General features: G+C 61.5%; 1 protein-coding gene across 3 annotated transcripts in view; it reads right to left on the bottom strand.

The window, feature by feature from the left end:
• ZFYVE28 (zinc finger FYVE-type containing 28) overlaps window positions 1–12,954 on the bottom strand; it is a 118,029-nt gene that overhangs the window by 1,765 nt on the left and 103,310 nt on the right. For 2 of the 3 annotated variants that reach the window (XM_043573159.1, XM_043573161.1), the window contains exons 9-10: window positions 5,799–5,932; window positions 2,424–3,699 (exon numbers count right to left, since the gene is read on the bottom strand). In XM_043573159.1, coding sequence (XP_043429094.1) covers window positions 3,239–3,699; window positions 5,799–5,932 — 595 coding nt within the window. In that variant the 3' untranslated portion in view covers window positions 2,424–3,238. Of the gene's footprint in view, window positions 1–25; window positions 130–2,285; window positions 2,391–2,423; window positions 3,700–5,798; window positions 5,933–12,954 lie in introns of those variants that run through there. The other variant, XM_043573160.1, reaches the window with a different exon arrangement.

Below are 12,954 nucleotides of genomic sequence, written 5' to 3'. Positions count from 1 at the left end.
CCTCTGGCCACCGTGCCCCTCTTACCTTCCCGCAGCTTCGGCAGTGGTGCTTCCGGCGGATAACAGTGAAGGGCGCTTTGCATGCCGTGCAGAAGCCGCAAGCCTCATCGGGGACCCACTCTGGTGGATCTGGGACGAGAAGGGGGTACGCGTCAGCCAGAGGGGGCCACGAAGCGGTGACAGTGGCAGCCGGTGGGCTGGGGTGGGAGGCCGACCCCGGCAGTGGGTGTACCGGTGCCTTCCGCCGGATGGGCCCCAGCAGCTCCAGCTCTCCTCCCCTCCCATCCTCCCCTGGACTCCGGGTGCTGGTTACGGTCTCGGGAAACTGCTGGCATCACATGGACAGGACCTTTGCAGCTGTTGTCAGTGCCTGTCCGCCAGGCCGCCTGGATTCGGGACGTGGGCAGGGAGTGTTCACCCGGATGACCCTCTCCTGAACCTCTCTCTGTCAGCACCCAGCCTGGCAGGGCCCTCGGGCAGAGGTGGTAGCTGAGAAGTGAAGAAATCAGCCACCAGCTCGGCACACTCTGTGGGGCCCCCCGGGGCCCCAGCCTTGCCCACCCCTGGCTCCAGAGCAGTTATGGGGTCCTCGTGGTCCTGGGAACCCAGGCAGACGTCCGGCCGGCCCCTCCCTGACACAGGTGCAGGCCAGGCTGGGGCCTGGGCCCCCCTTCCAGGTGGGTGTGGGACCCATCCTGTCTCACTTCTAGAGGTGCTTGGAAGCCTCTATGGAGGTTTGCTCTGGGATTCGGAGACTCATCAGTGTGGGGGAGGAGAGAGCTCCCACACAGCAAGACAGGCACTTTCCTCCCGTTCAGGGCCCAAGGCCAGAGCCAAGAGCCGGGAGGGGTGGGGGAGAACATCTGAGATCCATCCCTCAGACCACAGTGTGCTCAGAGGTGGTCTGTCCAGACTCGCACGACCCCCAGGGCTCAGGTGGGCACTGGCCTGCACCCCTGGCCCCATCCTCAGCACCTCCAAACGGAACTCGGCAAGGCTGCTGTCCAAGAAGGGCCTGGGGTCTCCTGGCCTCCCTCCTGGCCTGGAGGGTCTGCCCCTCCTCCTGCCTGCACAGACCCAAAACTACCTCCCACCCACCCCTCCCACCTTCCTCTCTGGGCCCCGTGAGCTCACCTCAGTGCAGGGAGGTCATTTCTCCCGCTTGCCACCCCTCCCCTGTGTAAAAATCCCAGGCTGACCCCAGGGAAGTCCCAGGTGGCAATGTTAGCCCCTAAGGGCCATGCTAGGCCACAGACACCAGCTCAGACAGAAAAGGCCAAACCCTCTCCTGTGAGGACCGTGAGAGTCCGGGGGACTTCCTGGAACCGCTCCTCTGACCAGCATCCAGGCTCTGTCAGCAGGTGCCACTTCCAGGAGCCAGGCTGGGTCGGCAGTCGGCAGGGAGGGTGCGGCTCCCGCCCGTGCACTGGGAAGCCGGACCTCACAGCTTCTCACTTCCGCTCCTCCTGAGCAGAGGGGCTCCGAGTTCCTGCTACAGGTGCTTTGTACCTCGTGTATGGTTTTCCAGAAAGAGTCGGGAGATTGTGCCTGCTCCGGACACCCCATCCCCGCAGCCCCCTCTGGACACCCGCAACCCCATCACCCCCGGAGCACTGGAGCGCCAGGGAGGCCCTGAGACGGACACAGGCAGGGCCAGCCCAGCTGGCCAGGCACACCAGGAGTGCTGTGGCCTCTGGCCCATCATGGGGTGAACTCTCAACTCCTTCTCAGCTCCACGCACATCTGACACCTGGTTGGGCCCACCTGCCACCATCTATCTCAGCACCTTTCCCAGGTCCCCGGCCCCTCCCCACACACATGATGCCAGGGCCCCAACCTACCCTGGATGCTCCCTCCCTGCCTGGGACACCAGCAGGCCTGACCTCCAGGCTAACAGGGTAGCAGGGGCTCGGGGCTCCCACGTAACCAGAGAGCGCAGCCTGCAGCCTCCTGTGAAGAGGGTGCCAGAAGCTGCCATTGAGGCCCTTCCTGTGGGGCAGGTGAATGCAGGTGGGGACAGGTGTGTACCTGTGCCGAGCCCAGCCGCCTCCAGCCAGGGGCCCGTGTGCCCACCCTGGGAGCCGAAGAGGGGATGCCAGAGTGGGAAGTTGCCTCCCCAGGGGCAGCTACGTGCCCAGAGGGCCTCTGGGGAGGGACCCCCAGTCGGAGAAGCGGTGCCTTCATGGATTCCATATCCAGGGCAGAAAGGGGGACAGTCCAGACAGGGCCTTTGCTCCCTGCCCAGCACGCAGCACCGTGGGCGCTGGCCCAGGCTCCACACGTACCTTCCAAGTCCCCATCTCGGGTCTTGGCTGCCAGTTCAGAGGATGACAGGGTCTCTTGGCACAGGGCACAATCCTCTAAGGCTGCACTCCGCAGGCTCTGGGTGACTGGAAGAGAAGGGAGGGGTGGGGTGGGCACAGAAACACCTGTTCCCGGTAGCCCCACCTCTGCATCACTGGCAGGGGTCCCCCAAACCCAGCTGCGGTCCCACGGCCATGGGGTCACCACAGCCCCAGCAGGCCGGGTACTGACCCCGGCAGGGGCCTTCAGTGCCCAGAGGCATGCGGCCCCCCTGGGGGCCCCCCAGCCCCAGAGCCCCTGCACGGTCTGTGCAGAAAGGTCTCCCTGGGCTGTGATCCCTAAGCCCACCATCCTTGCTTGCAGAAGCGGTCCATGTCACCTGCCTTTTCTGAACCGTGATATCTCAGGAGGCAATCCCGCCCAGGAATCCCCGGCAAATGGGGGCAGCGCAGCCTGGCACGGTGCTGCCAGGAGTCAGAGCTTGGTGGACACACAGAACTAACTCTGCTCCTGCTCCCCGCTAGCAAGGAGGGGCTCTGGTGGGCTGGGGCGGGCTGCCCTGTGTGCCCAAATGCCCTGTGATGAGGGGCAGCTGGCCCAGAACAGGTATCTCAGCCCAGCACGGGGGGGGGGGGGGAGAGGGTAAGCCAAGGGTCAGGCTCTCTCCCCACCCCAGGCACGTGACAATATGAGAATGTGTGTGTGTGCGCGCACGCAAGTATCCATGTGGGTGTGAGGGCACGTGTCTACACCCGTGATGTGTTGAGCATGTGTAAGTATGTGAGGCAGGTCCCAGGTGGCCACAGGATATGAACAGCCACTTTCCCCAGGGAGAGATGGGGCCTATGTCCCCTCCTTGACTCTGGGCTGGCCTCGGACTGTTTTGGCAGCCAGAATTTGCTAAAAGTGACTCTGCCACATCTGGGTCTTGTCTTTAGGAGGAAGGGCACTGTCCCTCCCAGCCTGTTAGCCCCAAGAAGTTGGGTGACCTCGCAGGAGCATACGCAGAGGGAGAGTGGGAGGTTCTGCGGGCACAGGCCAGTGCGTGTGAGGTTGTAAGCCACCTGCAGAGCCAGTGGTGGGGACACTGCCCAGGCAGGTGGCCTCTCGGGCACTTCTGGGGCCTGTGATGTGTGCCCCTTGGTCCCCTAGCGGAGAGCCTGGCAGTGCTGGGTGCTTCTTGTTTGGAATGTGGCAGGTTGTGCAGAAGCTGGGTGGCCCTACAGGGTGAGGAGATGCTGATCCCTGGGGTGGGGACACGCCCTGAGCGGGACTCACCCTTCTTTAGCTTTTCCTTGTCGTCTGCTTCTGGTTTGGTGGCCATGACCTCAAAAAGGGTCTTGAGAATACTTCTCAGATCGCTGGCATAGTTGGTCTGCAGCTGGTCAGCCACACCTGGGAGGGGAGGAGGGCCGTCAGGCTCCGGGGGCTCCAGCCGCTGGCTGTGTCCTCAGGTTGGTGGGGGCAAGAAGAGGCCACCAGCCCCTGGGAGCTGGCTTTGTTGGCAGGAGTGAAAGCTCAGGAGTCCAGGGGAGGCCGGTGGAGGGGTGCCTACACAGCCAGCCCCCCGCTGGCCCCTGCTCACTCTCACTCCCACATTTTATCCTTGGGGTCGCAGCCACTACTCCTGAGTGGTCCTAGCCTCTCACTGACAGGTGACCCCAGGGCCCTGAACCGTGCCCACTGCCCACAGCAGCGCCTTCACTGACACAGCCACGTGTGTGTCCGGTCGTGCCCTCTTCCCCTGGCAGACGCTGCTGCCCCAAGTCCCCCTGACTGCAGGGGCCCCTTCGGGGCGTGTGGCTGGGAGCCAAGGTGGGCCCTGCCCTCTGCCAGACTCCCTGCCATTCCCTGCTTCCCCCACTCTCACCGCAGAGCCCTCCTCCTCCTCGAGACAGCTCCCTCTCCCTGAGTGGGGCTCCCCTTCCCTGACTGAGGGCTCCCCCTCCCTGAGTGGGGCTCCCCTTCCCTGACTGAGCCCTCCCCCTCGCTGAGTGAGGCTCCCCCTCCCTGCGTGGGGGGGTCCTCCTCCCTGAGTGAGGGCCATTTCTCAGCGAGAATCGAAGCCCCGTTAGCTCCTTCGCTGCAGACACCGCTGCTACTTAAGGCAGCGTGAGGGGAAAGCCTCGGGCGTCGGGCCAGAACGGGAAGCCCAGTGACCCGCCCCAGGGACTGCAGTCAGCGCTTCCGGAGGATTCTTTGTGCACCGCGACGGTACTGAGCGCCTGCCAGACTCCATATCCCTAAACCTCGGAACAAAGCTGTGTGGCAGCTGTGTGAAGCCAAGCTCAGGGTCACCGGGGTCCTCCTGGTCCCACCTGGCCTGGCTTGGCAGTGCCTGGGGGGCCCCGGGGCAGTATGGGACACCCCCCATCGTGACCGGGATTCTGCAGGGATCCCGCCTGCCCCCCCCCCCCCCCAGGCCACAGGCTGCAGTCCTGCCAAGCAGGCCGGGAAGAGCGGGTAGCGTGGGCTGCGGGGGAAGCCCCGTCTGCAAGCACCCCTAAACCAGGAGGGTGGGGGTGGGAAGGGCACGCAGGAGGCCGGGGAGGGGGCCTTCAGTGCGTACTTTTATACTGTTGAATCACATGGATGTGTTAGTTATTTTAACACACGAACCAAAGAGCAGCATTAAAAAGACACCTTTTGGCTCACGGCCCTCTGAATTCCCCGGGGAGACAAAACAGGCGTCTCCTTCCTGTTCCCCCACTCGGGGGAAACAAAACTAGGCAGGATGAACGCCACAATCGGAACCACGAACTGAACAGACCCTCGCTGTGTGGGTGGCCAAGGCCCCCACGGGAGCCGGATGGGTTCCCCAGTCACAGATGGGGGCCCTAGTGAGGAATTAAGCCTTCCTCCCTCCTGGGCTTGGGGATGATGAAATGGCACTGTGGGGGGATCCCCAGATGGCAGGGAGGGGATGCTCCCATGGCCGGGCACAACCCGCATCCTGCCCAGCAGGGACCTTGCGGCCCACCCTCAGCCCTGCCCCGCCCACACTCGAGGCCCCGCCCAACCTGCAGCCCACCCTCAGCCAGGCCCCGCCCAACCTACAGCCCACCCTCAGCCAGGCCCTCTCCACCCTGAGGCCCCACCCACCTCCAACCACGCCCCCACCTTGCAGCCCACCCTCAGCCAGGCCCCGCCCACACTCGAGGCCCCGCCCAACCTGCTGCCCACCCTCAGCCAGGCCCTGCCCAACCCTGCGGCCCACGCCCAGCCAGGCCCCGCCCAACCTACAGCCCACCCTCAGCCAGGCCCTCTTCACCCTGAGGCCCCACCCACCCCCAACCACGCCCCACCTTGCAGCCCACCCTCAGCCAGGCCCCGCCCACACTCGAGGTCCCGCCCAACCTGCAGCCCACCCTCTGCCAGGCCCGCCCCACCCTGAGGCCCCACCCACTCCCAACAAGGCCCCCACCCTGCAGCCCACCGGCAGCTAGGCCCCGCCCACCCCCTGAGGCCCCGCCCCACGCGGGCCCAGCCGGCACCTGAAATGCAGACAAACAGGCGGTGGATCAGGTCGTGGCTGCCGTGGAACCTGGACCGGATCTTCTCTCTTGTGGCCAAGGGGACCGTCTCCAGCCCGGCCTTGTCTGAGGAACCTGAACCGGCCGTGGGGCCACTGCACAGAGAAGGAGATACAGGGTGTGGGGGGCACGGGCACCGCCAGGGGCTCCTGGAGCCTGAAAGCCAGGAGCGAGAAACAAACTCTTTTTGCCCTGGAGGCTCCCACTGCACCACAGCCGAGCTGCCGGGAGGTACTGGTAGCTTCAGAGTGTCATCAAGGTCACAGGCACCACCTAACAAGCCAGCTGGCACAGCAGGGCTCCTGGCCTGGCCCTGCCCTGTCTGCTGCCCTCACTTTGCTGTAGCCACTCTCAACTCCTTTCTCTCTGCTGGTGTAGACCACCTGGTGTGGACTCACATGCTCAGCCCCCCCCCCCTCCTTCTCCCTCCGACTGCCATCATCTACTGACTTCCTCCTAGAACTCGCCCACCTACACCCTGCGCGCAAACGGGACTAATTTGGATAAAGGGTCTTTGCAGCGGAGATCAAGGTACACACCCGCAGAGGAGAAAGTCATCTTGGATTATCGGGTGGCCCTAACCCCGTGACAAGTGTCCTTATGAGAGGAGGCGCAGACAGACAGGGCCTCCAGCTGTGAAGGATGAATTTCTGCTGTTTTAACTCCCTGCGTGTGGGCTTTTGTTACGAACACAGGGTTCTGCTCCCACCATGCACGTCCCTGCTCCTCCCCACGGGGGGGGGGGGGGGGGGGGGCGTCTGCCCCCCTTCAGGTGCCTCCAATTCTTACACGACTCCTCTCCTTTCTCCTCTATCCCTCTGTCCTACAATCTGGCAGTTTCTCCAGTTTCCCGTTCAGCTTTCCCCTTGACGTTTTAATTGATGCTCTCCCTGCGGCTCCATAGACGCAAGCCTTTTAAACGCGGCCAACGGCTGCCTGCACTACCTCCTTCTCCTTTCCGGGAGGTAGTGGCTCTGCTGTCCATGCCAGAGGCCTGGTCCTTCGTTGTCCGTCCCGTTTCAGAGGGAGGCACTGAAGGCCACGTGGTGTAGGTGGAACAAAGGCAGCCTGGCACTGCTGGGGCCACAGCTTCAGAGAGAGAACTTGGCACCAGCTGCCCAAGCTCCCACCCCGGGGGCTGCCACTGACATGCACGTGGAACTCTGCCCTTGTGGCCCGCAGACGTGGCAGGATCTTCACTGTGGCACTGGTTGCTCAGCGATGGGGCGATCTAGTCTTGCAGGGGCAGAGTCGACAGAGGCAGAGGGGGGCGGGTCACAGACCTTCACACACTGTGTGGGTCCCTCACATGGCGCAGAAACACGCAGGACCGCCCTAGGTCTTATGTGGGGGTACGTCCAGGGAGGAAAGACCATTAAGAAGTACAAAGATGTGACACGCCTGAGGTTTGGGGCCATTGTCCGCCCCCCCCCCCAGCCCCCGTCCGGTACAGAGGGAGGCTGGGCTGCACGGGCTCCCTTCCTTTCGTCAAGGGCAGTGTGAGAGTGCACGCGTTACTGGCACACTCTACAATAATGAATATCCACTATGAGTATTTAATGCCTCCCTGGGCCACGGAGAGGTGAGGGCAGGCTGGCAGTGTGAGGCTGGGTGCACCTGTGCCAACCTGGCGCCCTCGGGCAGGTCTACACCCTCTCCTCCTGAGCCGCGGAGTTTCCCGGACAGGCCCCGGACTTTCAGCCTGAGCGTGGGGGGCCTGGCTGCCCTCCACCTGCTGTCCCCGCCCTGGGAGCTGAGTGAGGAAAGGGGGAGGGGACTTCACTGTTCACAACGTCAGCTACCACTCAGCGTCCCCAGTGTCAGGTGACAGCTTTGCCCAAAAGATTTGGGAGCAGGGCCTCAAATAAATACCACACACCCGTGTTCACAGAAGCTTGCTCTCCAACCCCACCAACAGATAGTGGATAAACAGGTGGTCCCCATAGTGGGACGTTATTCGACCGTAAAAGGAAGTTCTGCACACACTACAAGGACAAACCTGGAAGACACCAGGCTGACTGAGACAAGCCGGTCACAGAAGGTCCCATAGGGTGTGATTCCATTTATGTGAACCATCTAGAAGAGGCAAGCCTACAGACGCAGAAGGCAGAGGAGGGCTGTGGGGCCCGGGGTGAGAGATGGGGAATGACCGATTGATAACAGGTACAGGGTTTCTTTACGGGGTGGTGAAAATGTTTGCCAAACTGTGAATATAAAATAAAGGAACGTTTTCTTGCAATCATCTAGTGAACTCACATTCGGGAAATAGTTCATAAGTTAAATGTCTGTCATCAGTGGGCTGGCTCAACAAATCATCAGGTCACATCCATACAATTTCCATTTTGTAGAAGGGACAGATGCTAGAAATGTTAAAATATTAAATGAAAAGGCAGCATTTTAAAAATTAGGGAGATCATATGTACATAAGGAGAGACAGGAAAACGCAATAAAAGCAAAGCATTAATATCACGTATATTTGAGCGGTGGGACCATGGATAAACCATGCTTTTCCAAAGTGTCTTCTAGGAGCAAGTATTACCTTTGTGATCAGAATGACCGTGATTTCCAGGACAGAGGAAGCGCCCGTCGGCAGCAGGTGGCACCACAGCCCTGCCTGTGGCGGGAGCTCGTCCCAAGCCGAGACAGAAGCGGCTCGGGGCGCCCCCTGGGGGTCAGCCCTGCAGCCCCAGCCCCGCAGATCCATGCTCCGGAGGCCCTGGACGATGTGGGGCGGCCAGCACACAGAAACCGGGGGAAGGGCCCTGACCCCACAGAGAGTTGAGGCCATGAAGGCTCCCTGAGGCTCTGGTTGAGCAGGGTAGGGGGGCCAGTGGAGAGAGAGGGAGAGGGACAAGGACTCCACAAAGACACTGATCCTAGGCAGAAAATCGGCTTCGAGGGGCTCGGGGAACAAAAGACCAGACTGCTGCAGGAAGAATTTGACCTGGGACCTGAGCCTGGGTCTAGTCAGTCTGCCTGGTCCCCAGGGGCCACAGGGATGGCCACTGTCTGGGCACTGCCCAGGGCCTGTGGATGCTGATCCTGCAAGGGCAGTTGCTAGACTGCTGGCCAGTGGCAGGCACTGGACCCTTGGTGGACACCACACAGGCTGGAAGCAGCGGGCCACTCGCATCTATAGGACACACCCCGTCTCCGCACACACCCCGTCTGCCAGGGTCTGCCCCTTCTGCTTCACTGCCCAGGCAGGAGGCTGACAGGGGCTGGTGGGGCCCTGGTCGGCCTGGGGACTGTGTTCAGAGGCCTGGACCCAGGGCTCCTGCAGAGCCCTGCCTCGCTCGGCATGACCCCAGGGGAGCCCCCGGCGGACTCACTGAGGGGAATCACCTTAGGCCTCAGAGGAGCCCAGCACCTGCCAGGACTTGCCAGGCAGGAACTCCCCTGACCATGCCAGGGGCCACCCCAAGGAGCTGCAGCTCCTACCAAGATTACAGAAGGCCCAGGACAATGAATCTTTTCAAACAAGTCAGAACATGTCTTTCTTCTGCTGAAACCTTCTACCCCTGCCTCTCAATTAGTCCAAGTAAAAGCAAAGAGCCTTACCGGGCGAGGCTTACGGTGCCTGGCCTAGTCTGGACCCCTCTCTGTCACCCTCCCCTCCCGCACCCTCCACTCACTCAAGCTTCTCAGACCTGGTCCTTGTTGTCACAGACAAGCCAAACATGCCATGGCCACAGGGCCTTTGCACAGATACCAGTGGGCCCAGAATGCTCCTTTTCTGGATACCCCCAGACGCCTCTATTTGGTATGCTCTATTGCAAGGGCCTTCCTTGACCACAAACAGGACCCCCCACCCCCCCCCACCCCAGCTCTCTTCCTGACCCCACCCTGCCTTCTGCTCACGGGGACACTCAGCATCCTGACATAGCACGTGTGTGCCGACTGTGTGTCTTACTCTGGGAGAAGGCAAGGTTGGGTCGGCAGCAACTTCCGTTCACTGCTGTACCCCAGCATCAAAGACAGCCCCCCACCCCACACTAGCCTCCCAATCTGTATCTGCTGAACAAAGAATATGAATCCATTAGATGTGGAGGAGAGCCGGAAGTGGGTTCCCTGGGAATAAACGCTTTCTCCACAGTTGTAATGCCACATGGGGCTCAGGAAAAAGAGCAGCCAGCAGGGCCTCCTCACCCTTCTGGTGTCACAACTCCTCTGGGAAGAAGGGGGGAGCCCCCCCAAAGATGTGTCCACGTCAAACCCCCAGAACCTGTGACTGGGGCCTTATTTGGAAAAAGGATCTTTGGGGATATAAGTAGGCAAAGGATCTCGAGAGGAGCTCATCCTGGACTGTCCGGGCAGGCTCTGAATCTGATGACAAGGGTCTTTCTAAGAGGAGGAGGGGAGACACCCAGACAGGAGGCTGAGTGTGGACAGAGGGGGACAGAGGACGCGGCCATAAGCCCAGGAGCAGCTGGAGCCCCGGGAGCCAGGGCTCCAGGCGAAGGACCCTCCCTGGGGGGAGGGGGGCCTCCCGAGGGAGGGTGGCCCTGGATTTTGGACTCTGGCCTCCAGGACTGTGACAAGGGAGGTCTCTGTCCGTCCGAAGCCCCCGATGTGTGGCAGTACGCCCCTGCTGCCCCGGGAAGCCGGTCCGGACACAGCCGGAAACGCGATCCCACCTCCATCGCTCACCTGCTGGGCCCAGAAACTGCTCCCTTAGGCACAGAGTGGGCACTAGGATAGCCACCGATGGGCCCAGCGAGGACAAGCCCGATCACGAGCACGTGTGGCCGCGAGAGGTGGGGCCGTTGTGGCAGGGAGGACACAGCCGGCTCCTACCGATAAGGCCTGCTCGCGCTCGCCAGGCCTTCAAAAGAGGCGGTCACGTTACACACATAATTATGGCTGGAATCGTTTAAGGGACGCTAAGCTCATAATCAGTGTTTAAACCTCTAGGGAAATTGCTTTGCCGGGAGCCGTGTGTTTGCTACGTTCGTTCCACAGATTTGCAGCGGGCGAGGGGGCGCCGAGGAGTGGAGGGAGAAGGGGCTCCGTGAGGGTCCTGCCTAGCACCTGCTGTCCAGGGCGGCGGTGAGGCAGGGCTGGAAGAGATGCAGAAGGCAGAGGGGCGCGGGGCTGCCTGGCACCTTGAGCTTGCGGGTGACGCTTCTGACGCAAGTGCCCGGGCCCAGGGCAGAGTCTCGCTCCCCCTCAGCATCCCGGGGCCGCCCACAGCCCCACCGGCGGGGAGACGGGGTGGGGGGTCCCCAACCATGCTAGGGTGGTGGAGCTGACACACACCTTCCCCACCCACCGGGATGTCCTGGGTGGGTCTGAGTGCACGTGCGTCTACGTACGTGTGAATGCGCGTGACAGCGTGCGTGTGTGAGAACATCAGTGTGTGTGTGTGTGTGTGCGCGCGTACGTGGGATGTGTGTGCACAGTGTGAGTATGCACACTCAGAACGGTGGCACACCCAGGACGGTGGCTGCACAGGGGTGCCAGAGGCTGGCCACTCTCCCAGGTACTGGGCAGGGACAGAGGGACAGGAGAGCGTTGGGACCAAGGGTCCACTCTGACTGGCAGCAACCTCACCTGACTCCACAGCAGTTTTCAAACAAACTCCTTTCCAGAAGATGTCATGTTACAGGCTTGTATTACTTAAAAGACGTAACTCGGGGCGCCTGGGTGGCTCAGTCGGTTAAGCGGCCGACTTCGGCCCAGGTCATGATCTCGCGGTCCGTGAGTTCGAGCCCTGCGTCAGGCTCTGTGCTGACAGCTCAGAGCCTGGAGCCTGTTTCCGATTCTGTGTCTCCCTCTCTCTGACCCTCCCCCTTCATGCTTTGTCTCTCTCTGTCTCAAAAATAAATAAACGTTAAAAAAAATTTTTTTTTTAAAATAAAAGACATAACTCATTTGCCTGTGACCTGTGCATGAATCCTGTCATGTTTTAATTTTAATGGAAAGATTTTAAAAGCGAGATCCTGGGTGTGTACATGTTGAAGAGAGACCATCATTCAGGAGCCGCTACGGTTCACCAGGTGGGAGCCAGCTCACTCCCCACATCCTGGCTGCAGCGCACTGGCACCGGGATGGAACTCACGCCCCCAGCCGCCCCTCCCCACCGCCCGCTGTGGCCTCCTGAGTGCCGCTGTCAGTTCTGAGGAGGTGAGAGGCTGCCCTGGGCCTGCACCCCAACTCCACACCACCAGAAGGCGCCTGGGCCTCACTGGCCGGGGATGGGGCCGGGACTCAGAAAGGAGCCCTCCAAGGCCAGGGCAGCCCCTAAGAGAGGGGGGGGCCGTCACCGCCGGTGGGAGTGGATGGGGCTGGAGACGGGGTGACACCAGAGTCCACGCGTGCGGGCTCCTGTGACTACAAAAACAACAGTGGTCTCTGCGTGCCGCACGCGAGTGTGGGTTCACACCGCCATCCCTCACAGGACGTGGAAGGCTCCCTGTGCACCTGTGTCCAGCCTCGTGACTGTGGGCGAATCGCTCCGTCCCAGAACCTCACTGTTCTCTTCCGTAAACGGCAATAGTTAGCAGGGACAGAGATGATGCTTTGAGAGGGGGCCACTCCCGCCTCTGATGAAGGCTCCGTAAGCCGCAGGGCCTCCCGGTAGAAGCCCAGACACGAGGCAGTGATTTCCGGTGATGTTTGAACAAACACCACAGTACACAGATCCGTGGGCCGTGGGGGTCCCGCGGGCGCTCCGGGCGCCGCCCACCCCTCTGCCCTCCCGCCTGTGCGGTCTACCCTCGCTGGCTCCCATGGCTGTCGGAGAAGCAGCAGCCCGTTCCCACTCCAGAGTCACAGGACCCCCACGGGACCCTGGGGCCGATCGCTGAGGGACTGTAAAAACTGGCAGTTTGGTCCAAGCAGCAAATGTAAACAATATACTGAAAATTAGCTGATGTCTCCGTTTCCTCTGATTAAGGAGCATTACCACTGATGTCCTAAGAGATGAGCAAGCACCTTTACGTCTCTCTCCCTTTCCTACTTCAGTGAGTCCATGGACCCCTGCCCTGCCCAGGCCGGTCAGGCATGGCGGATCCTGCCCTTGGCTCCCATCTGGGAGGCAGAAGCAAGAAATCAGAATCCCATTGATACCTGTGTCAGTTACAGATAGTCACCATACAGCAGGGAGGGCCTCCTG

The sequence above is a fragment of the Prionailurus bengalensis genome, chromosome B1, assembly GCF_016509475.1.
Source record: "Prionailurus bengalensis isolate Pbe53 chromosome B1, Fcat_Pben_1.1_paternal_pri, whole genome shotgun sequence".
Taxonomy (NCBI): domain Eukaryota; kingdom Metazoa; phylum Chordata; class Mammalia; order Carnivora; family Felidae; genus Prionailurus; species Prionailurus bengalensis.
The sequence above is the reverse complement of the archived record's forward strand: the minus strand, read 5'-3'. Positions and strand labels throughout refer to the sequence as shown.